Source organism: Rhopalosiphum maidis, chromosome 3 (genome assembly GCF_003676215.2).
Source record: "Rhopalosiphum maidis isolate BTI-1 chromosome 3, ASM367621v3, whole genome shotgun sequence".
Classification (NCBI taxonomy): Eukaryota; Metazoa; Arthropoda; class Insecta; order Hemiptera; family Aphididae; genus Rhopalosiphum; species Rhopalosiphum maidis.
In genome coordinates, this window is record NC_040879.1 from 16534586 (window position 1) to 16562491 (window position 27906).

The window sequence follows — 27906 nt, forward strand, 5'->3', positions numbered from 1 at the left end:
ATACATTGAGTTTTTTGACACAGTCAATTGAATTATATGTATAAGACGGGTATGGTGGTGGCCGGTGGGCTTGAAAATATGATAGTGGGAGGTCAGCTGACTCACAATTTTTTTCCTTAATATTATGTGGACCTTAATCTGACATAACCAAATATGAGAATTTTGTTCGAACAAGTTTGTACATGTACAATAATAATTTAAAAATTTTACACAGGCTTCTCTAGAATCTGAATTTAATGAAACTATAAAATATAGTTATAAATATTATAATTATTTACAATACATACCGCAATATTGTGTTTGATAGATTATTTTAAACAGGGACATTACATTTTCAACAATTGCTGACAATAATGGAAACTTTTTTAAATTCCTGTCTTCAATATTTTCATTTTTTTTACTTTTCTATTATTTCCTATATACTATAGTATAATATACTATTACATTAAACCATTGATTTTCAAGTGCAAAGCCTTGGATGAAATAAATATAGCTACACAAGTACACAATATATATTATGTATAATATTATATTCTGTTAACTAATTATACAGAATGTGTTTATTTATGCACTGCAATGTACGATAAGTCACAAGGTTTAGATTTTTGTACATTAATTTACATTAATAATATTCCTAACTATAATGATTATTGGAATAATATTTTCAAGTTAATATAACCTCTTTAGTCATATCCCATCGTTACATTTGATTTATAATTAATATCGGTAAAATGAGTATAAGCGTATTTTTAAGGTTTGTATGACAATTTAAAAACATGATTAATAAAAATAAGAATAAATTGCGATAGTAAATTATATAAACTGTTTTTATGTAAATGTCTAAAATGTATTTTTGTTACCCTAAACCATAGGGTATTAATTAGTAATTTTTTTAAGGAGGGTTTTTAAAACTAAATTCCTGAGTACACCACGATTAGCCAATAGAAATTATAATATACAGCGGTTGCGTTTAAAAAAATATATATTTTTTACTTGCTATAAATTATAATACATGCATTGTACTCATACATCAAAAATACAAAATTAGTCAAGTCACTGGTATTTATTGTCTAGGACTTTTTCATTTTCTAACTTTTTATACTTATTTCTAAAAAACGATACGAAGATATTTAAATCATTATTGCACTATGTTTTTCAAGTAACTATATAAGTACAAAAATATTATAAAGATATTATTTAAATTTAATATTAAAAAATAGTAAATACTTAACTAACGAAATTTGTTTTTGTAAATACTTTTGCCTTTTGCCTGTTAATACATCTTCAACGTATTTTATTTTTGAACGCTTTACTAATTTTAAAATGTTTAATTATATAATTTGTCGATTTTCGCATTTATTAAAAATTATTTTTGCGAACATAACTGTGGCTTATCTTACTTAAAAATACCATCATACACTGTCCACTGATTGGTGATCATTATTCACAATACTATAAGTTCCGACAAATCAAACAAGTTTCAATATGGTAGACAGATTAGATAATAAAATATAATATTTTTTACGTAGATAAAGACGTATATAGGTATTAAAATTTAAAATTTCTATAATTTATAACTGGCGGAAAAAAGAATGACGTTTTTTCTAATTTGGTAGAGAAAGGTATTGGTGGGTTAAAGGGAAAATTCATTTTTAGCAGAAACCAGCGGCACCCTGATATTTGGGTTTATTTCGCTTTATATTGTATTGTACCTAATTTACACATTTTATTCAAAATATATTTATTAGCTACAAAATATTTAACTTAAAATTGTTTTGATCACGTTACTTCAAATTATCTGATACTTAGTTGAAAAATAAAAATAAAATACGAAAATACTTTGTTTAAAATATATAACAAAAATTAATATCAAAAAACCAAACTTTAACCAAAACCTTTGAAGTTTTTTTAATTAATTTAATTATTAATAGTTGAAAGGAGTCATAATGTGTATATTTTTATTACCAACCGATACCTTAACTATATAATGATTACATTTTTCTACAATTACAATCTTAAGTATCACTAACGCAAACAATTATTTTCTACAACACAAAACTTTTCTCGATAGTGGTTTAGAAAATTATCTGCGGAAAACGAGGCAGAATTTAATAAAATATGTAATTGTTTAGGACTAAGACAAGTAACATAAAAATTATATACAACAAAAACGAACATAACTATATTTTATGTATGTGTGAAATGTGTGATTTTCTTACCATACGCGTACGGCGTATTCACACATTTATATTATAATACAAGATGATTCTTTTGTTGTAAACTATACAGGCATGATATCTTGGAAAATATGAAGAATTAATTTTCTTTTTTTTTAATTTCTGCAGTATCTAAATAATTATATCGATAACCATGTACAACACAATGTTCTAGTAATTTAAGAATAATTAAAAAATTTTCCGTACTTCCACAATAATATTATTATTATTATTGATATTGTGACAGGAAAATTGCACTATATAAGTTGAAAAACAGTGTTTGCGCCTTTGCCTTTTATCGCGTGTAATACCTATGTATTATATTATATTATACGATGTAATTTACTACATCGTCGTGTATATTGCGTCCGTAAAATATATTATAGTAATACTATCGTTATAGGTAGGTACGCGACGCAGATGACTGTCCGACGAAATTGCCAGACACAACAATATTATATTATTATTATCGTGCGTACTGTGGCTCAATAATGCAATAATAATACATTTGCGACGTATTATATCAGTGCGACCTTTCAGACCTTTCGCAGCTCGCCCGCCCGCAACGTGACTTGGGATGGTCTTGTACGATGTATTCCGTTTGTTATATTTTGCTCTTGGGAGCCGTCGCTATATTTAATGTATTCACGTGTACATAACGTTAGTATGACGTGACGCAAATACACCACGCGATCGTGCTTGGCCGTGTGACTGTCTAAATTCATTTCACGCGCAGTTAAGTTAATATTGACAACCTTTTTTTTATCAAATTTTTTCTGATGTACAAAATCTACTAAATTATTTAGCATGATCAGGAATTTCAGACATTAAATTACGTTCAACAAAACAAACAGAAAGTATAAATTTGGATGGAGAAAAGTTAAGTCAAACTCCTTTTTATAGGAAACTCTTTAATTTTGCACGGGAGAGGGTAAACTATGCGGGACGGACAACGTTCATTCGTCATTATTGCAATATGGTTGTATAACTAATAAGACTCAACGTGTTTAAATATATTATCGTTATCGTAATAATATGACCGTTTTACCTACTGTTAAATGTAATAATAATTGTGACAGGTATCAGCGAGCGATAAATATAGGCGGGATGAAGCAGGTGCAGAACGTCTGAACTCTAAACTCTCAACAATAACGGTGTGTATTATTTTAATAAATAATAATATAATATATTATTTATCATGTGTGTGTGTGTGTGTGTGTGTGTGTGTGTGCATATAAATAATAATAATATTATAACGGTACATTTTGTCGTCGCGCGCCGCCGCCGCCGCCACCGCCGCGGTAGATACATACGTGGGGTGGGTGAGGAGGGGAGTCAACAGCTGACCGCCGCCACCACCGCAACCGATCGTGTATAATGTACAATATTATGGTATATACCGTTATACGCGCGCGCGGAGCATAATAATAATATACAACAATTTTATCGTTTCGCCGGGTCGCAGCGGATGCGGCGCGCGCGGATTTTCCGCACGATTCGCGATCCGTGCGTGTCGTATGAAATGTATTATTTATTTATTTTTTTTTTTTGTCTCGATTCGTATCGTAAAACAATAAAATTATTTAATTACATGCTACACACTGTCGCCAAGTGTTGTACTATACCCGCGGGCGCGGGAGGATGAGATGAAATGCTTAATCCGTTGACGATTATTAAGTGTGCGCCCGACGACAAAAGCGATAAATAAAAAAACTCAATAATATTTAACAAACAAAATATAAAAATAACTAATGTCCGCCAGAAGTACACGCTCCGCACATAGGTACTACGGACGGAAGGATTAATCGTGTTCGATCGTTTACATCCGTGTACATTACAATATAATATTATATAGGCTTATTGTGCAGTTCTACAGCTTTTGTGTTGACGTAAAATCGAATGCATGTAGCCAATTCGATTGCTGAATCTATTACAATACGAAATTGTATAATAATAATAGATTATATTATTAGGTATACATGTATTACTGTATGTTAGTTATGTGAAAAGATTAAAATGGCCATTTTTTCAGTGAACATCAACATGTATCGATTGATCTATTGTTTGAGCTGTGGTATATGCGTCGGATTAAAAATCAAAAAACATATTATACTGAATACAAATAATTTGTCAATGATTATGCTCGAGATAGACTAAGATAACTCTTTATTAAATAATTTATCATTTATATTAGAGACTCGTAAATAAAAAATTAATTGTTCAATTTTGGACTTTGGATTCTATAGATAATAATATTGCATATCGATAAAAAAAAATCGATAACATTTATTAGAGTTAGATTGATCTACGAACACTCGTTTGTATGTTATTAATATTACGTTATATCAGGGATACGAAGAAATTTCACTGTAAGACTTTGAGCGCTTTGATAACATCAAAAGCTGTATTATCACTTTTACGGTTCTACCACCGCCGCCGACACCGAAAACTACAAACGTTCAAAAATCGAAATGCAAATTCTAATTACGCGACCGCGTGATTTTAAGCCCTCCCTAGTCAACCATCTTCAGTAAATCCCGGGAACCGAAAGCCGCGCAAATAGCTAATTAAGAGCTCTCATCCGCGTGTGTTGTCTCTGTATTAGGTACAAGTCTTACCGTGAACATAGCAAATTTATGTTCAGCAGTTCTCATTAAGCTTCGTTAATCTTAATATAAGAGTGAATTTATATATATATATTATCAAACTTTAAGATAATAACATATTCTGTGGCTTGTTGAAAGTGTATCGCTTCTATATTTTAATAAAGAGTTATGAATATTTTTAAATCGTAATATTTTACACGCCTATATAAAACTTCTTCAAAATTAAAATATTGAAATAATAAACTTCCACCAAAACACAGAATATGTTATTACTTTTAATTTTAATAAGAGATGAATTTACATTATAATATTAAATCTAACGAAGCTATAAAGGAGAACTGCTAAACATAAATTTGCTTTATTTCTTTTTCTCATAAGACACATGATGCGGGTGAGACAAGTCGGACATAACCCACGCGTTTATATGCACACACGAATATGCTAACATAATATATTAACATGAAGTGTTCAAATAATACATATAGATTTCTGCTCAAATATTGCATGTCAGATAACGTCTATCGCGTTATATGAATTCTAATATATATAATATAATAATATTCAATCGTTCAGGGATATTATAGGGAACATCAAAGCTTTATTCGACGTAGTAGCAAACTATAACGAAATACTGAAAAGCTTTTAATGTGTACACATAATTATTGTACTATTCTATTCTTAGAATATTAATATTAATAAGGAATGAGTTAAATTTTAATGATAAATAATATTATAAATTAATTTTACCTATAACTAAATAATAAATATCATTGCAATATTACACATTATTATTATAATATACGTATATATGTTATGCAAAACGAAGTTTTTTAATTTCTTGCATTACAGTGCCACATTAATATTGCACTTTGATTGATATTACACCGGAAACTATAATTTTTTTTATTCTACCGATCACGTTGACCGTGTGTCTGTATGTGTATTCGTGACTCGTGTCATCTATATTTTATTATGTAAATACGACTCATGTACTATTATATATATATAAATGGATAAAGAAAGTACACCATTCCGGTGCGGTGACCGTCGAGGGGTTGCACATGGCGAAAAACAATTCATTTACCCCGCCCTGTGTTAGGGGTAGCGAAGCTCACCTCTGTTCAACCCCAAAGAATGTGAGCACATTTCTTTTTACATATTTTATTTATATTTGCATGATTATTATTATTGTTTTGCCTCGCCCGCTGCACGCATATTGTAATATATAAACATGTTACAATATTATGCACCTCCATCGATTCGTGATGAAGTGCGATACAACACGTAAAACGCGAATAGGAAGTTTGTGGAGGAGAAATCGTAATAGATAAAAGCTATATCATAGAAACGTTAAATGCGGAAGGTACCTTTTTGATCGTCCCGACAGTGGTTATGTACGAGTATTATACGAACAATATAAAGGCTGCAGAAAAAGAAGACGGCGGATAACTTTACTTCCAAACGTAAAATATTATTATTTATTATAATCTCCGATCGCCGACAGAAAGTTCTTAGAGCGAACACTCATTGCCTTGATATAAAACAATATGACTCAATAGGAAACCGACCAGCGACGAACACGCATCGTCGAGTTTGTACGAGGACTGCTCGCCCACCCGCACACCACACTACAATGACTATAAACTGTAATTTCTTAAAACAAAATATAACTACTAGTAACCTAATACTTCAATAAGAAGGTATAATAGGATTTATTTATAATATTATACTTAATTATTATTTAAACAAAAAAATGTAAGGTTGCACTGCTATCTCTATAGGAATTTACACCCAAATTAAAAAAAAAAAAAATCAATTAGGTAACTTTTTATAAGTTCAGCTTATATTTTTCTCCGTATTAACTTTAAACTTATTGAGTTGAATATATTTTTTTATTAACTATTAATAACTTATTAAGACTTAGGTAATTGACACAAAACAATTGTTTTCGTTGACTTAACCATCTTTAGACTGCATTGTATAATATTAAATTATGTAATATGTATACGTTTGACAATGATAAATAACACCTACGCCTGATGATCGTATATGATATCTTTTATTTTCTTCGCACATTATAATATTGACGGGCGCGTGTGCGCACATCGTCACACACGCCCTTACATCGCGCACAATTATTTAGACGTATTATATACTATAGCAACGTATATATAGTACATTGTAGGGCCGGAAACCGTTGCCGGAGTCGTAAAACTGACAGTAAAATTATACAACCGATAACGCGGCACAATAAATACTTCCCGAAAGACGTCCTGCGCGACACACTTGATGTTGAGGGGAGAGCGCACGATATGCAGGTAGTGATCTGCACACTGCACGCGTCTACTGCGGTATAATAGGTACGACCGTCTGGCACAATCGCGGGAAATCGAACCATTCAGTGGGGGAGGAAGGGACTGTAAACGACAAGACGACTTCAGGGTAATATTATATTAACCATTGCAGAGCAATAATCTCATCGGTCCTTTCCTGTTCATGTTTGGGTTAGGCGTTTTCGATATATATACGCGCCTAACTGTATTATTATATTATGTGACGGTAATAAAGCGTATACACACACGCAGGCCGCAGCAGCAACAATGACGACAACGACTACAGGTCGCAGTCGTATAATATAATATATTCAAACTATTATTATTATTATTATTATTTTCCTTTTAATACGCAGACCCCTTCCACGTGCACGTAAGTCGTATATTATGAAAATAGTGTGCAAGAAATATGAGTAAACTGTCGTCCGTGCAATACCTTTTATGATTTTCCGATTGTAAATGCATTCAATTATGTTTTTTGATAATATCTTACTTAAATAGGTAAATTGCCTAAAACACTGCAACAGTTATAATCGTCGGACAAACGAAAAACCTCAAGGAAAACTTTCGGTTTTGACCGCCCCGCGGTCCCACGCACTCGTCGCCGCCACCGTTCCAAGGTGGTTAATAATAATACAACGCCGCGTCGGCGTTGTATTAATTATCACATCATCGTAATATTATACGGTGGCAGCGGCGTCGAACGTCGCGTTTGAAGAATCCGTTGGTTATACACTTTACGCGCGAAACAGCGAAACCCGCAATCGACGTTCCGTATAATACTATCGTTTATTATTATTATCGTCGTTGTCGTCGTCGTCACACATTATTTCACTTCAATCATGTCGAATTGTACACGACCGTGTACGTCATTTTCGTGTTGTACGCGCCCCGCTGCTATAATAATAATAATAATAGTAACAACAACACAAATAATATTATATCAACTTAGCGTCAACTCCCCGCGGAGTCATCAGGATTTCAAAAATTTGACGGAGTTGCCCGTAACATCTCTCACGAAATGTGTGTATAATACCGTTTGGTGCATAATACGCATTGATTATATAAAATATAAATACAACTTAGCAATAAAATAATATTATTATCAGCGTATTACAGGAGTTAAGATATGACAAAAATTAGTAAAAGAAAACTTTGTAGTGTGTTAAAAACGTATAAAAAAAATTGTAATTATGTAAATTTTATCATGTTAATATTTCTATTCTACAGGTTTTGGAGAAACAATCATAGCGACGCTCAAAAATGTTGTATGAAATATGATTAATTCTGTTTCTCGTATGAGAAAAATTAAATGTAAGGTCAACCATGTTACAAAATAGGATTTAGTGATTTAACTATAAAATATGTACTATAAACATAGAAAAAAGAAAAATATTTATGACTGATATTTTAAAAGTATATCGGCTTCTGAGATACAATTTTTTAAACTCGCTTACTGAAGGGTAAGAGTATCATATTATTTTTTCTATTTTATTTTTGAGAATTATTTTTTAATGACGAGTGGGTGACCTTTATTAACTCTATGGCTTATTTTGAACTTTGATTTTCCAAGAGCCGACACTTAATCCTATAGTTACGCCCATGCAGTATTATAATTGGTTTTGTAGAATACATAACATTTATAATCAACGGTGTACGTAATTTGTTGTTCGGTGTTTCTTTTGCGGAGAACGTCCGCCTGCCTAACATGAGTTGTTTTGCATTAAAAAATTATCATAATATTATTATATATACGCAAACACGCGCAGACGATATTATAGCCGTTCGCGATTGCCGATTGCTGCTGCAGAGAACACGAACAGTACGATTTATTTATTTTTTTTCAAACACATTTTCTGGTGACGGAATTATGCAATCAGCGGCGGCGACGACAAGACTTTCTCCGCGTAAATACGTTTATAATATTATACATTATAACGTACGTACACCGCAGCGGGCGCCGCCGAGTACCTACGACGGTGTAAAGGAAACGAAGACGAAAGAGAAAAACCATACGACTCGTATGCACACGCATCATGATAATATGTAATACTTATAATAATACATTTATTATACGAAAAATGCCTGGTTACGATAAAAATAATATAATATATTATAATGAATGATGCACAGATATGCAATATTATTTGTTCGTGGAACGAGAAATCGTGCATGAAACGTGATGTTGTTTTTAAAGTACCGCAACCGTTGTTGCGGGATCGTCGATGTTGAAAAGATTTCGAATAAATCGCGAAAAATTAAAAAAAAAATTACTTCACAATCGTGTCCACAAATATTATACGTAAGACATATTATATTGGCATATATGCTTTATTATTAATATTATATTATGATGCATCGAACACGTTGTTTGTGGCCTGTAGACTTAAACCGGATTTGTATATATATATATATTTTTTTTTAATGTTTTGCCGAATTTGCGTTATTGGGATTTTATCAGACAAATGTATTAGATTTTCGCACAGACATGCTGTAATGCTCGTTTTGGCTCGCAGAGAAAGATTTCGTGCTGTTGCGGCGGCAGCGACCGGATATAAAACGCGCGTGGAGAAACTTTCGCCTGTTACGACGACGGCCGTTACGCAACCGACGTGGCGAGCGATCGCGGACATTCTCCTCCGCCACCGCCGCCACCGCCTCTCTTTCCGCGCGCCGACTCTTTATTAATATATATATATATATATATATATAAACACGAACAAGATAATAATATAATATATAATGATATCGAATAAGAGAGAGAGTTTCTCGACACAACCACTCTATACGCGTATGTATATACATTGATATTAAAATAACGCTATAATAATATATATGTATATATGTATATATATATATATATATATATTATAATAGTATTACTCTTACGGGGAGGCAGGTGTGTTGCAGAAAAAACAAAACGTAATACTGAACGTTACCAGTACATTAGTATATATGCACGCAAATCACCCAAACCGCGTTCCCGATATTATATTGGGCGAGTTATGCGCACTTACAACAACAACAGCATTGGGATCGCGATTTCACGATTTTCTCATTTATATCTGTGCAAAACAAGTGTATTATAATATATATATATATATTGTAATAATGTCGTTACAACGGCAGCGACATGGACAGGAGGTGAGGCGGGGATCTCGCTTTTGCGGAAAGATCGGTTACGCGCGCATTTCACGAACGGTCGCCACCGCCGCAGCCGACTCGGTGCTTCGCATATATTATTATAATTAAATATTATAACAGCTGGTCGCGACGACGATGACGACGACTTAAATCCATACGATTTTACACTTTATACGATGACACAGACCGCGACAACAACAAACGATAATAATAATAATAATAATAATAATAATAATACGTGTTATTCGTATATTATATACACTGCGCCTAAACATATTTATTGTGATATCATGTACGTACAATTCGTATCGCGCCTAACTATACAATATATTACAGTATACTTGGTCGATGTTGTATATACCTTTTCTCAACACTGAAGACGTGCCCGACGCTGGCGGCGGCGAACAGCACTGCTGCAGCAGCGACGTAGTCGTGGCCGCTACGGCGCTCGCTACCGTCGAAGACTGCTGCTGCATGTCTTCAACGATACCGCCGCCGGAACCCTGTGACGGGGACAGTCCGACGGCCGTCACGCCGGAACCCGCTGACGGCGACAGCAGAATACAATTGACAGCCGCGTTGGCGGCCGCGGACGCGCCGCTTGCGTGCAGGTGCTGTTGCTGCAGGTGGTGTTGGAGTTGCTGCTGATGGTGGTTGTTATATTGTTGCTGTTGCTGCTGTTGCTGTTGCTGCTGGTGGTGGTAATACGGAGACGGCGAAGGCGAAGAAGACGATATGGGCGACGACGAAGACATTTATTATGCCGTCGTTGACAATCGCTGTGGTTGTCGCGGTCGATTGCGACTGTCGATCATGTGTCGTTTGACATCACCTACGCAAAGTCCGTCGACATCTGAATTGCGTACGGTTTTCCAGACAACGCTGTCGGGGTGTCGATGATGGTCTGTCGTACGCGATATCGCCGCTATTATATATTATATACCGATGTGGTATATACAGTCGGAGAAACACCTCACTGCCGGTGGTGCGCCGAACGACGATCGTCTTCGTCTGTGTTGTCCACGGCGGTGGTCATCGTCCGCCAATCCTCACGCGTACCGTCGTCTTTCCGCGTCGTCCAACGGCAGCGACCGCCGTCAGTTATCGTTATTATTATAATTTAACTGTGATGTTACCAATTACCATACGATATAGTCGCGTATATTATCGCTACCCCGCGACACTATAATATCAGAAGGTTTTCCGCCGTTATCTGCCGGCGCGTTATCGTGCGCGCGGCGGCGCCAACTGCATAATAATAATGTGGCACTGCTGCGGATCCGTCCGGGACGTGCGAATGACGGCGAAAGGTTACGACGGGACTACGCAAAAACACCGCGCGTATTATTACATACACCACCAATCGAAACGCGGTGCGACGTGCAGTGCAATATTACGAGTCGCGAGCGTGTGCTCTGTTGTACGGCAATAATACAATCGTATATGATATACTACTATGTATATATAATAATAATATAATATTGCAATAATAACAATAAATATTTATTATTTTATGTGCGAAAAAAAAAATTATAATAATTCGCGATTACAACAATATCGTAAAAAAAAGAAAGGTTACGCGGTGCCGGCGATAATATGATACGCGCGTATATCGATAAAATCGAGTATATTACGCACACGCGAAAACGATACGTTTTTGGACGGCGACGATGCACGTACGGCACGCAACACACACAACCAATACGTCGGACGGCACTCGCTCACTAACTAACCGCCGAGTACAGTGACTGAGTACTGACGTAGTCTGTGGCGGCGGTGGCGGCGGGCGGCGGGCGGCAGCGCGGTCGGCGGCGGCGGCGTCGGTGGGCGGCGTAATAGCCATTCACCGTCGGTACACAGTCGGTGGAGAACCGTGTGTGTGTGTGTGTGTGTGTGTGTGTGTGTGTGCCGTAAGATGGTTGGGAGGGGGTCAGGGGAGGGTTTTGGTGAGAATACGAAGGAATATTACACACATACACACACACATATACACGCGAACTCTGGCTAAGTGTATAATATTATATATATATATTCGCGATAAGGAATGAGTGAGAGAGAGAAAGCGGCGATCGTGTGCGATGTGGTGCGGTGTGCGAATAAGTGCGGCGAGGAGAGTGACTCGCGGAAGAGAGAGAATATAAAATAAATAAATAAAAAACTGTATGTGTTGTAATGTGAGTGTGCATGTGTGTGTGCGCGCGTCGGAAAGAATAGGAAAGAGAGTATTATGCGAGCGAGAGGAGTGAGGAAAAAACTGTGTATAAATACGATACCGTACAACGGGCGCGACGGAGAAAGAGCTATAGTCACATCGAACGAGAGTGCGAGCGAGAGGTAGGTGCGCGGCGAGGGGATGAGTGAGTGAGGCGGAGGCGGCGTCGAGTCGAGCGCACGACAGCAGAGGCGTCGCGCGAGCGCGCGCGCGCGCATCGCCGCCGCCGCCTAGGCTACTGCGTCGTCGATGCCGCCTGCGCGCTCGAGTTGTATGTGTGTGTGTGTGCGAGCGTGTACATTAATATTATACACCGTACCCAAATGAGTATCGTTTAACGACATATTGTTGTTGTTGTTGTTGTTGTTGTTGTTGAACGACGACGTACCGCGTGGCAGATAACGAAAAAAAATTTCTTGCGTCGATGTCTGTGTCGCCGCATCGCATTCGGCCGACCGCGACGTCGACGTCGCCGCAACCGTAACACCGCCACCCTCAATCTACGTATACGCACACCTACACACATGGACGCGCGCGCGCCCGCCAGCCCTTAGCCCGCCGAGCTGTCCACCTACCCCGTGGCAGACGTCAACGGTCGTAAATGCACACACTTCCCGCGCTCCACGGGTCTGCTTTGTTACCGAAGACGTACGGCGATGAACCGTGTGTGGTGCGACTTGCGTAGAAGAAAATATATATTTCCACAAAGTTGTCTCGCGCGATCGGTCCTCGTTCCCCCCGTCCGCCGTAACATAACGTACCGGCCGAGTATACGTATCATTATTATTATTATTATTATTATTATATAGGCACTCTACACGCTAAATATAATATTATTTTCAGAGAAAATCTGCGACGAGTGTATTTTGTTTTTCGGAGATAATTGCGTTTTATTCTCGGAAACCGACAGCTCTCGGCTTTTTTTTTTCGTTCCCTCTTACCGGATCTATATAGTTTGCCATTTATATGATATATTATTTTATAAATTGAATTTGCGACATCTATGCTATACGGAGTACTAAATGGTTTTCAGTTTGTCAGCGCAAACCGGGAAAATTACTGAACCGATTTTTCTAAATTTTGTGATTGCTGTAATCTCTTGAAGGTTTTCGTAACAGCTTTAGTCATCGATACATCACCTTTAGCACCCTGAACATTTTTTTGGGGGAAAAAGTAATAATTGTTGTTGATTTACCTTGGTAACATAACTAAATAAATTATTTTCTTATTTTGATGGCGAGTGTCGAGTTTCGTCGGCGAGTTTTCCGCTACTGAACGTTGAAAATTATTATTATTGTTGATTTATTAATGTTTTTTGTTGCACAGACCACTATAGATAAATTAATCTGTCATGCCTAGGGCATTTTGAGCACATTTTCAAGAAACACTTCCAATGTTATAACCAGAGGCAACGAAAAACATCACCTAATATGTTTGCGTACCGCTAGAACACGACGTTTATTTTAGATCTAAAGTCTGTTTTCAATTATCGTTATGCACTTTTTGCAGTGGTGCGATGAGACTCCTGATTGTTATTTCGCTAAAGGCAAAGTGGTACTACATCAATTTGAAGATTCACCAGATCTAATTAAAAGTTTGATTATACATGCGCATTCTTAATTTCTGAATCTGAATATTTTCTCAATAATTCCAAAACGATGTAATAATAGAAAATAATTATTATAATGTCGAGTCCAGATCAATTATTAACGAGTTAAGAAATTTAAAATTAATTATTGATGTCGATCGAACGTTTTTATTTTTTCTATATTTTCGTGCAAAACTGTTCACGTGTAAAGCCTTGCGGGACAGCTAGTTTATATATATATATATATATATATATATATATATAATTATAGTTTACACACACACACAGGACGACGGAAAACGCGTGTTATTTTCCAATACCTACTTCGAATTGGAACAAAACGACTTCCGCGCGGAAGTAATGTCTGAGAAATAATATATAACAACAATAACATAATATATTATCACTACCGCTGATGCAGCCGTCGGTTTTTTTTTTATCATCGCGCCGGACGACGAAGATGCAGTTTTGAAAACCTTCGACACACGACGCGCGTTAACGATATCGGCCCGAAGTACTCGCTCGCTCGCACAACACTCCTACTCGTTTCGGAGAATGAAAATCGACGCCGTCGACGAGACGAATGTACGAATGTACGAAAAAAAAAAAATACGAAAATCCGCGCGTAACACGACAGACGTGCGAAAACGATCGCGCGCGCGGTTTCGTGTGATGCCGTTTTCTATTCGAACAACGACCGTAATAATAACAATAATATAGTCGGAAACGCGCGTTTACACACACACATATATATATATAGGTACGTAATACAATACCGATTTAATTTCGTGTGCGGGGAAGACACGACAGCCGCGGCGTGTTGCGAACGAATCTCGTCGGAAAAACACCTGTGCGAGGCGGGGGTTGGTTCGCGGTGGTAGCAGCAGCAGCAGCAGCAGTTGGGCCTAAGACACATAAGAGGGCGGGGTGCGAAACCGTCTACACTGGCATGTATATATACGGTATAGTGAGTATATAGTGTAAACGCGCGCGTATATGCGTACCATCACACCGAAAAACGGTACTATTCGGAAGAAAAAAAAATATAATAAAATAAACCTTTGCGCGCCCGTTTCACCTGTACACACGAGCACAAAAACCAGGTAAAATCTCATAGCCCGAATACCCGATATACCCGGCGGGCGGGCGGGCGGGCGGTGGCGACAGATGTGCGGGGGCGGTGTGCTGCAGCACGTCGTATGGGGTGAAAAAATAATGTAAAGACGACGGGGGGAGAGAAAGAGAGGTGAAAAAATCGTGAGACCCGTTATGTTTTCGAGTGCATCGCGCACGGATTTCGAGTATAAAATGATGTGTATACACGCGTCACCATCACCGGCCGGAGACGTCGACGACGACGAAGACGTCGCGGAGATGCCGCCGCCGACGCTTCATCGGTGTCGGGTTGCCTCGTCGCGGCACTATAATACACGACGCTCATAATAGTAATAATAATAATACACGGGACCGATATGACGATAATAATATAAAGTGTACGTAGTACGTACTATACCGACGTGTATTATAATGCTATATATATTGCAGTGTAATATACGCACACCTGCTGTGCGACGTCCCGTTCCGCAGCCGGGCGCCCGTCGCTGCCCCGATATTTCGAGTGTCTGTTTACCTCTCTATATATGATAATTTATATGGTTTACAGTCGTATTCGTCGTACAATATGCATCCGAACGTGCATTGCGACCACGGCATGTACAGCACGCCGTATACAATGCATATACGGTTTGTGTGTGTACGTAATGACGACGACGACGATGATGGGTGAATGATGGCCTAGTGGCGTACCCGTGATTTTGCTTGTGGGGGCTGACGATTTGCAATACCCGTGAGGTTTAACTTATCACGAGTTGTTGATGTGCTAATGCCGTGCGGGCGGTATATGCGGTATATATGACGGTATGCCGCGTAATGTTAGACTTTTGCAGCAACCTGCGTATATAGGTACGAATTACAAATTTAATGCACAACGCAGATACGTACATATTACGAAGTAGATGCGTGTTTTCAGAAAGCGTTTTATAAATTTTCCTGAAATCCGGCGACACTTGTGTTATGCACACCCATATAAGTATAGGACGTCACGATCAACGGGACCCGATACAATTGCTGTGCTACGTAGAGCCCGAACACATTTATACTTCATAGGCTATTCGTAGCTAAAACTATACATATTGGGAAATATGAAATTTGATTTTGAACGTTATCGAATAATATTGGGACGTTATAACATTTATAACATGCACACGCGTCTTACAGTTTCGACATGGTTAGTTATGAAAAATGTATTATCGATATTAATGTGCATTTAATGTACACTCAATATTAATGATTGGTTGTAATATTATAAAACTAATTTCTCATCATATCTAACGTTATACCGTGTGAATAATTTTGAAAGTGTATAGATGTAATAGTTTTAAAATCGTCCTTACATTAATAAAATCGAATAAAAAATACCATTCTTGGCGCATTAAGAATAGAAAATATCTTGATTTAATATTTTTTTCATTAATTGGTTTTTTTTTTAAATATACATATTATACCATATAGATAAAGATTATCTACTCCATTAAATTTAATCTTGTGATGGAGTAGAGAGTTAACAATTATAATAATAAAAATAATAAAATATATCGATTTACATAATATGAAAAATGCGGTTACAAATGAGTTTGTACTATAGCTATAATGACAATAGCTTTCAAATAATGCGAGTAAATAATAATTAGAGGTTAATTAAAATTTAAAAGTTTGTAATTTAGTTTTTTTTTTAAGGGCGTAGATCATAGACGCGTGTGCATGTTTCAATGTAATAATATAGAATTTAGTGCGTATACCAAACATCCCGGCCATATACTTAACTTGTACAATTTATACGCTGTACAAAAATATTTCAAACAGATGATTATATTAAAGTACTACCCTATGATATTATATTGTAAAATATATATAACCCCCGGAGATCGCGGGTACCGTGAAATCGCGGTCATCGCTGCAGGGGTTGATGTCTGCATCTTGCTTTTTGAACAACACGTCCACAACGAATAATACCGGTCAATAATAGAGGTTATTATAATATAAATAGCCGGATTTGGGATAAAAATCGAAGAGACAGTCTTCACCTACCGACGATTGTTGCGATTGAAACGTTCAGCGGAGGGGTACACTGTTCTCGCGTTGAAAAAGAAGTATTTGACGTGAGGGGAATAAAACGGTGTAATTGTTTTATTCGTGTTATTATCGTAAACACCGAACAAAAAAAAAACTATATCAATATCCTTTAATGTAAATTAAAATTTTGATTCAAACTAAACCATGTATATATTGTATACTGATATTATATACTACACGGTGTGTTGGGATATTAATACACGGTTACGGTATGATATAAATTGATTACCTATGCAATACAATTTCAAAAATGTCAATACCTTCTTTCAAAATGAAATTATTCATTCAAACTAATTAACTATCGTGTTTGATTTGAGAACATGAATGAAAACCCTAACGTCTTTAACATTGTGCATACATTTGAATTTTTTTAATGAACTCGAGTAGTATATTGTAATGTTTTTTCATCATAATTTTACCTAACTCTCCTTGTCAAGCAATAAAACCCAGAGACGCCTGCTGTGCAGTATTTGATGTTAAATATTACGTAAATCTCAATTCTGCTTACGTATATATCACGATTATAATTTATAATAAAAACTTAACTTTTAAGTTAAACAATGAGGACCTAAATCGCGAGTACCTATACAATACTGATGAAATACACGTGAGAAACTTAACAATTAGAATTTAGAATTGATATTTATTTTCAATAAAATGTTGGTTGTGTACGATGTATAATAATAATTATAATAATAATAATAATAATAATAATAATAACTTCAATAGAGAGTAGAACTTATTATTCTACATTTATTCCAGTTACAATTAAAATAGGAAATCATTTAAACGTTGAGCTCAATTTATTATACCATATAATATATACCCTCAACATGAATGGAATAAAATTAACTTTTAAATTGAAATTGAATCTAATAAGGTATGTTAAACTCGTTATTCTCAATAATAAATGAACTAACATAACTCTTAATTGGTGTAATTTTAACATTATCACTTCCCGTTACAATTACAAATGGAAATGGAATTGCTATTTTAAATACGGTTATTTTCGAATTTCAGTAGTTGTAATTTACTAGCGTATCTAACATTTTATTGTTAAATTATGTATCAATACATTTAATCTACGACAAATTAACTCTAACGTCGACAATTTTGCATTTTTTCACCAATCTTTAATAATTATTTAATATTTTTCATATTTGTACATATTTTCCGTAACTGGAAAAATGTAAATATTATCTTATTCCCATCCACACACAGCCGAACACTGATCGCCGTCGTCAGCATCGTGGTACACATATAATTTTTGTCGGTTTCTTATTTGTCCCGTCCGACTCGTCTTGTACTCGCGCAATTTATACACACCATGTCGACAAGGGACAACTGTATAATAGTATAATGCAATATAACCGTATCGTCGTATCGATCGGTCGCTGTAAAGTTTTGTTTAAAATGTGATCGGGGACGATGACACGATGACCGCGTGTACCGCTGACACGACTGTCGTCCTCATTACATAGATAATAGATGAAACGTGTGCGTTGTGTGTTTGTATACTGCAGTGTACCGTGTGTCCGTGCATACGTATGACGACAATAAATTAAAAGGAAGTACACAACAATACGGTTGGGCTGCAGCAGTTAACCGTTAAGACGTTAAGTAAATATAAATCGCATTTTAATAGCTATATTCGCGTACATACGCACGGACCATCTAATTATATTTAAACAACCCATAATTAGACTTTTTTGAACTTTTTAAAGTACTTGAGATTTTAATTTAAAAAACGTATGCGTGTACAAATACGTCTAAGAGGGATATGTAGTTGAATAAATGGTTAATCCTTTACAATTATATTAAATCAATCATCGCTTCCTATATGTATTATATATTTCTACAATATCACGAGGCTGTTAGAAAATACAATACGATTTTCACAGCTGTAGGTACATAGTAAGTACCTAAGTATATATAAGTACTATAGCATCCTTTAAAGGGTGGTTCAACTAAGAAAATTGTTTTCCGATTATATAGTAGTAACAAAACAAATCGTGTCTCGTGGGAATTACACGTAGATATACTGTATACAATATTACCGTTTAGACCGTTTATAGTAATATGTGTTTACGGAGTGTAAACCGTGTAGGATGTTCAGAAACGTTTTCAAATTGTGTTCGGGCGCTCTGTATAAATGTAATATACATGCACATGATAGTTATTCAACACAATAATAATATAATGTACATATATATAAATTAAAATAATATTATATACGAACGTATTAAATTAGCTGTGTAACGTCAACGGCGACGGTTGCAATAATAATTGCGGAAAATATTGAGGAGCGGTTGCGAGGAGTCGACCACTCGTATCTAATATTATAATATACACACCACGTCGTCCGTATATATATATATATATATATATATATATATATATATATATATGAATATAGTCTTTGTCTAATGTCCCATAGATGGTAATATTCACGAAATGTATTATAGGGAGTGTTATATATTACACAGTATACGAAGTCTCAGTGGCAATCTTTTTTATTTCGTCGTCGAATATATAATAATATATTATCTTTGACCGGACACGATTTGATTTTTTTTTAAAACTCGTTCGCGGCATTGTTGCCAGCAGGTTTGATGGTTGATCGGGTGGTGGCGGGGTGCGAATGGTGGGTCAGCGGGTGTATTATTCGCGACACAACATCTCGTCGTCGTCGGGTTCCAGTTTTAAGAGCGCTTGTACTACCTATCCAGAATTTTTTTTGCCCTGTCTATTTCGGCGAATATATCAAGCGCAATAGCAGTTCATCGCTTGCAGAACAGAAGTGGGGTGGAAAGACGAAAATCCAATTTTTCGCTATAGAAATTGATGGTTTTTAAAACAAAAAAGTTTTAGAACAAAATGACCTACGGTCGGTTGAAATTTTTTCGTTCACAAGTCGACATATAACACGGTGTACATGGTTAAAAAACGGTTGTCAATATGCGTGTACAGGACGAATATTAATAACATTACGCACGCACATAGTATGTAATTTCGTCATCGAAAATAACATACGTACACAGACACACATGTATACAATACCCAATATACCTAGGCGGATGATTATTTAATTTCATAAATCTTCCAGAGTCTAGAAAGTGTTAAAAAAATCATTTGATTAAAAATGTACAGGAAAAAGGGTTATTCTCGTTTTAAAAAAAAGAAGTAGGTATCATCGAACACTCCTTAATTGCTGTAAGATATCAAAGTATTTGAAGAAATGGTTCTCAAGTATACTTAAAAATTCCAAAAATCAAAATTTGAATAAATTCATGGAAAAATAGGGGTGAGCATATTATAGGTGGATCGCCCTGTATATATAATATATTATAACAATATATTTTATTCTATTAAACCAAATGCGCGTCGCAGTAGGTACCGATATATAGTAAATTGTGTAGCGGTAGTGTAACAGTAGCAGCAGCAGTAGCATGTGTCTATGTGTATTTTATTTATTCGTCCCACTTGAGTATGTGTGTTATTATACGGTCGCTGCAACGACGCAATCGCAGCGCGCAGGTTAATGATTTTGTGGTTTCCAGCATCGTATATACACGTTCATATTGTATTACATATACATATACTGTGTAGGATCGCAGTATATACGTAAATATATGTAAAGAAAAAAAAACGCAATTTATTTTTCTTTGTTGAACGAGTTGCATGAAATATATTTTTTTAATTGTCCTTAAACGTTGGTAACAATTTTTGCTGATTGAAACGAAATCCCAATAAAGCGGAAAAAGTCAAACATTTTATGATGATTATAATATATTATCATCCCCCGCTGGTATGAATTCAAATTTATGAAGGAATATCATTTTATCATTTGACGCTTAACAGCCATTTTGTAATAATATATATTACCCTTTTTAGATATTGAACGGAACAGCTACAATGCAATACGAGATCCGTGATTTTTATTAAAAGAAATTCGTTTTCCGTACAATTTTTAGTCTGTCTGTATAAACCGAAATGATTGAAAAATGAACACTATAGTACTATACTATAATCATATATGCTGGGCTACATAGTCAATTGATCGTTTGGTAAATTTGTCGTCAAATAAATTGGACGTCTACAATTATTGGTTATCAAATTAAAATAAAGTAATAAATGTAGGTATTTATATATTAATGTTTTAAAATGGGCAAAAATTAATCATAACAATTATTATGGTGTAATATACGTTTTAAAATTAGTAAAAATTAATATAAATTATGTTTTATTAAAAATAATTAATTATTATAAATTAGGAGTTATATTCCAGACAAATATTCATTTAATGTTATTTAAATGATATTGCAATACACTATAATGATCATTGTACATTTATAGATTTTTACATGCAGTTCTTCAACCAATTATCGCAATGAAAACTACGACTTTTTGTCGAAAATTCTGAAATATTTATATACGACGAATTTGTATCACATTTTCTTACGAACAATTTCAGACATAATAAATTACGATGTGCTTGTATAAACAAGACGAATAATATATTTTATAATATTTATAAAGTAAATTTGTTTCATTTTCCCGAACTACTGTACAATATAGTAATAATATGCCTGCTAAAATAATAGTTTTCGTCGAAATCGCGGTCTCGACAGCCATTGCTAACTGACCCCGAGGAAAATGTACGAACGAACACGTGGATTTCGACGAGACGTTTTGGCCAAAACAAACTCGGCCGCTCAGAATCGTCGTTCGCGTACAAAACGGACGATTAATCACCCGCTCACTGATTTATAGACACTGGTGTATCGACTACACTCGGTCGCCGAGAATCACATTTTTTTTTTGCTTCTTCTGGTTTGTAAAAAAAAAACTTTTTTATTTTTCCTCGCCACGATTACATTATTATATACTGTAAGAATCGCTTTTGTTCGATGGCGAACTGGCCACCTACCACCGCCGCCGCCGAAACGGTGAACTGTATTTTTATTTTTGCCCAACGTTTCGCGTTAGCCGGTTATAGGACGTGTATATATGATATGACACGGTCTCCACTGTCACCGAGGTCATCGCCGTCGCAGCATACGCACACACAAGGATCGCACAACGCTACACACTGAATGCGAAACGAAAACCAAAAATATTATCACGCTCGTGGATGTCGGTTGCAGAGTATAACAACGTATATCACAACAATTACACAATAATGTTGTTAATTAATCGTACTGATGCTAATTTTTATCTCGGGAATTCGGATTTGAAGCAATCAATACCGATGATAGGCCATCCGTAATTTTTTTAAACCTAATTCGGTAATACTATTACCCATAGAGAATATGTATTGAGTTGGTAATATTTAATGTTTATTTAATATGTTTAAAGCTCGAGTTGTGGTTGTTTTAGAAAAACGGTAAACGCCGAAAATTTTCACGTTTACGAGTAAATTTGTGTCAAGCATATTTTTGTATATATATTATATTATTTATACTGCTGTGTGCTGTGTCAAATTTATTATTTAGTCTAGAGACATCGTCCATGACGAGAAGTAAATTTGGGTACGAAGTTTTTTCTCCTTTTCTTCCGTACGAATATTTGTACACGTACAACTTAATGCCACAATGTGAAAATTCGGAAGCCATTTACGGAATACCTAAACCTAATTATAATTCTTATCGCGTCGTTTCGCCGAATTTAAAAAAACGGATATTCAGCGTTGACGCGGAATGATGGTTTACCGTGGTTACCGACATCAACACATAAGGTATTTTTTTTTAAATAAATATTTGAACGAAATATTGTAGCATTGTTAACTCCTATTATAGTATTTCATAATATTGAGTTTTTAATAATATATCCTTTTATTGACTAGAAATTAATAAAATCTTTTATTGTGAAACGATGAAAGCGCCATTATGTGAAATATGTGTTTTTAGTTGATAAATAAATCACCGGCATTTTAAAGTGATTTTTTTTCCGTCTATAACAAAATTGCAGTAGGTACGCATTCCTTGGGTAATACAGATGTGCTATTGTACGAATATAAATTAAATAAAAAAGATGATAGATACTAATTGCAAAAAATAAAACCAGAATATTAATTATAAAAAAATATACCAACTAAGCAGCAACATGTTTATCAGAGATTTCGCTAAGCATTAGTTTATAAATACGGTTTTTTGTTCGTTTAGGAATTATCAGAATTTCACGGTCGTAGATGAAATTAATATCTAAATTGATAATATGATATTATTAATAATTTAGCTTTTATCAATGTCGCCCATTTATATTATTTATAATGTTCATCAATTATAATATTATACTCGTAATATTATGAATTGTAATGATCATTGTTCATAATGTGGTAATTTTCTTATAAGTAGCCAAGTAATGGCTTTTTACTGTAGTAGTTGCAATATTATACATTTTATGAGTTCTTTAAAACCATCAACAGTGAAAAGGAAAATCAAAGGTTTAAACCAAGTTGAAAAATATAATCTTATGAATTAAGAATTTCCAACAAACCATGTCGATTCCAAAAAATAAATCATTTGAATTGATTCGATTCAATTATAAACAAATTGTAAATATTTCTCTCAATTGTTTTTGATATCCACATATCGTATAACCTACAGTGTTTATAACGTTTAGATGTATTTAATGGTTCAGTTATGTCACTTTCATCTTATTGCAATAAAAACATTAATTATCGTTTATATTCAATTTAACACTCATAAATTACTTACAGAACCCAGAAACCCATTGGTATATCAATATTCTTACAAACCGAATGAATGATTTTCCTCATACAATACAATGTCTAATTATCAATTACGGATCGAAATGTTTGATTTATTTTCATAATATGTAATGATAATTGTACGGTCACCATTTTAATTGGTCGAGAGTTCGAGCTATATACGATGTGGGGATTAGTGTAATATGAAGTTATCAGTACAGCTGTGTTGAATTTGAGTACCGATTTCGTTCACGGCAAATGTAAAAACAGAATTGAATTCAAAATAAAAAATACATTTATTATACTAAACATAAAATATTGTTCAATAAAAAAAAAATATAAGTAGATATCTCCAATTTAAAAATATTTAGATTTAAAAAAAATTTGTACTTTTTTTTTGCTGATTTAAGCTTGGTCATTCACAATTTTTTTCAATTTATTTTACAACAACAGTTACTAGTAAACAAGTTCGTAACAATTACGATTCATAACTATCCTACGCCCGAAATGTTTATCATCAGCGTACCTCGCGCTGGTAGCAATGTTCCGTAATATTATAATCGTGTATGTTTAGTTGCTTTTACCAGGCGTTAACTATAATGCGACTACAGCCAAATACATAATTTAATCCGTATCGGACTCACGTTACAGGCCTACCTACATTTTAATGTTAAAATACATACATTCAACTGGAAAAAAATATAAACCAACCGAAATTCGAAATAAAAATTATCCAGGACGATTTGTTAAATGTTATCGACTGTACACTATAAAAATTGCACGTGCGTTAAAATTTATAAAATCTATGAAAATCAGCTATACCCCGTTACCCCGACCGCAAACAAACGATTACTAATAACATTGAAGCTATAATTACTGTTATAAAACACGTAGATTTAAGTGGTATTATAGTAATATACGATAAACTTGGCATCCGATAACAATCTTTTCGGACTCTGGATGTCATTTTTGCTCGTGGGTTCTAACATATTTTTTTCAGAGTTCGTGTACAGATCGTTTACCACGGTGACATTGTTAAGAATCGTGTATAGATACAGAGACGCCGAAGTAATCTAAAACACATTACGAAATTTCGAAAACCGACGTTTGCTATTCGCCTACCACAATGGAACCACTTTAACGTACTACCAAATCACACTATTTGACTATCGAATTTCCTAACCACACACTTTATAATCAACGACACGTGTCATATGGGTTAAACCCTTTTTTGGCGTCCGAGTGGCTGTGTGTATGAGTAGTGAGTCCCTATAATGTGTACAACAATATATATATAGATTATGCCTATTATGTTGACATATTGTGAGGTCTTGATGAACTGGTAGGGGCGCTTTACGATATAAGTGGCAATTGAAAGCTTTGCGGTTTAATCATATTTAACGATATAATGCCACCCGTTTATCCACCTACACAATATGATCACGAGGAATAGGGACCACAAATTGAATCGCTTGCGATTTTAGACCGCTCCCATCCACAAGGTTTATACGTTTTTATAACCTTTTTTTTTTTTTTTTGATTAAAAAAATAAAAATTTTTTGTGGATTAAAACTGTGTAATACACAAATAACTATTTTTAATTAAAAAACCACGAATTTTATATCTCTATAAAGCGTATTCATATATTTAATATAAGCGTTTTGGGCGGAATATTTGATTAAATTATTCAAAATCTAGTCGTAATAATCAGGTCGACGACTTTATAATACCTTTATGGTTATATGTATACAAAACCGCATAATATAGTTTATCTTATAATAATATAACAGTTTTCTCAGTCAGTTTAACACCAGCATTGGAGCGTATTGTATAATCTGTTAATCAGATTACATTATACTGTGATTACAAATCAGATATTAATTTGTAATCATAGTATGACATGTGTTCACAAACTGTTATTTATCATAATCGACCTATGATACCATTAATTATACATAACACATTTGATATTATATACTATGTAAAATCAATGATGATATAGGTAATACATATTATATAATATATAACATACAGTGATTACCGTTCAGCAAGAATGCATCTATACATTATACATAAATATAATAATTATATTATAATATAATTATAATCTGCATGTTAATTGTTATCAGTTCGTGTAAATTCTAAACACTACAACTTATGGTTTGAATCCATTCTAAAATTATTACTAAAAATAGATTACAACAATGTTAGTTTAGTTATTTCATTTAGTTTAATTATTATTTATTACTATTATTACTTAGATATAATAATAAGCAAATGTATTATAATTTTTAAGGCATATGACTTGTAATTTAAAATTGTTTATTTTCGTCGTATATTATGCGCATGAGGTTGTTGTAATAGGTTTTTCTTATAAAGGAAAAGTGACAATATGACATGCTAAAATATTCAAATAGGCCTACACGGGTTTCGGGTATTGAAAAAACAATTGAAATTACGCAACTGAAACCAGGTGAGCTCAATTCAGACATAGCCCCCCTACCGTTCAAGGGCGTGTTCAGGGATAGTCATATCATTGTTTTTTCCTAGTTAAATATAGGTACTCGAATACACAAGCAATAATGTAACACACTAATGCCAGACATAATGAAATCACAAATATTATTTATACATATAAATATGACTATATACGGGGTGATTCATTTATCGTGAGACAATTATTATTTTTAAATCTATTAACATTTTTGAAAATATATTTTTTTACATATTATTAAGTTATTACAAACAATATTTTTCTAAAATAAAATATTTTTTACTTTATCACCAAAGCAGAATATTATTTTATTTTAAGTATTTCGATGTATATAAATCAATTTTGGACAAGTAATTTATTAATATTTAAATAAAAATATGTTTAGATGAACGGAGTAGTGGACCATGTATCGCTATACCACTTCACTTCGCTCATCAAAACTTTTAATACTTTTAAGGATAATTTATAAATTACTTGTCAAAAATTCAATTTTTATACATCAAAGATTTTTAAGTAAAAATATATTTTGCTTTGAAATGAAGATTTAAAAATGCATGTAGTCATTAAATAAATTCAAAAATGATAACGATAAAAATAGTAAAACATATTAAAAGAAAAGCGTGATTTTTAATGACTTAAAATTATGTATAAATAAAATATTTTCAAAAATGTTAATAGATTTTAAAATAATGAGTGTCTTACATTAAATGGATCTTTAGTGTTTATTATATATATGTGTGTGAATGAAGTAAATTAAAGAATTATTTTTAATAAAAACTAGAATTAAACCTTAATAAAAATAAGCTAGTTAATAACGATTTTTCCGATCAAATTAGACTGTTTATGATAGTAACTAGGAAATAACGTTAATGCCAATTATCTACAGGCAATGATGCATTTACCAATATTTCCTAAGTAAAACGATAATTCCCGCCTTTTCAACCGTAATTGATAAAAATGTATTTTTGAATTTGCTTGCTGAGTTAGAAACAAGCTTGTATAGTAAAATTGCTCTATCTAGTCATTATAGGTATAACATACTTTAAGCTTTCGGGCTTTGCCAATTTGTTATTGTTGACGATCATACAGTATTAAGAAAAAGATAGCTGTCCATCGAATACATCTCTTTTTATATAATAGATAGATATACAATATTAATCACAATCACAGACAACTTATTTGTTACACTAATTGTACACACGCACGTGTTAGCACATTACATAACATGCGTATTATAGTACCTACATAAGTCATAAAAATGGATCAAATATTTTCTGTTCACTGTGCAGCATTGTTTGAATTAAATTTTCTAGCCCAATTTAATATTTTATAAAACAAAATTATCAAAATTATTGTTAATCAGTATTGATGCTCAACGACAGAATAATATTATTATACAATATAATGTT

At 34.1% G+C, this 27906-nt stretch overlaps 1 protein-coding gene across 4 annotated transcripts in view; it reads right to left on the reverse strand.

The window, feature by feature from the left end:
* Positions 1–27906, reverse strand: part of LOC113555490 (probable nuclear hormone receptor HR3) — a 69443-nt gene that overhangs the window by 26574 nt on the left and 14963 nt on the right. For 2 of the 4 annotated variants that reach the window (XM_026959822.1, XM_026959821.1), the window contains exon 1: positions 10661–12038. The exons of the other annotated variants lie outside the window; for them this stretch is intronic. In XM_026959822.1, the coding sequence (XP_026815623.1) occupies positions 10661–11054 (394 nt within the window). In that variant the 5' untranslated portion in view covers positions 11055–12038. Of the gene's footprint in view, positions 1–10660; positions 12039–27906 lie in introns of those variants that run through there. 4 annotated transcript variants of the gene reach the window in all.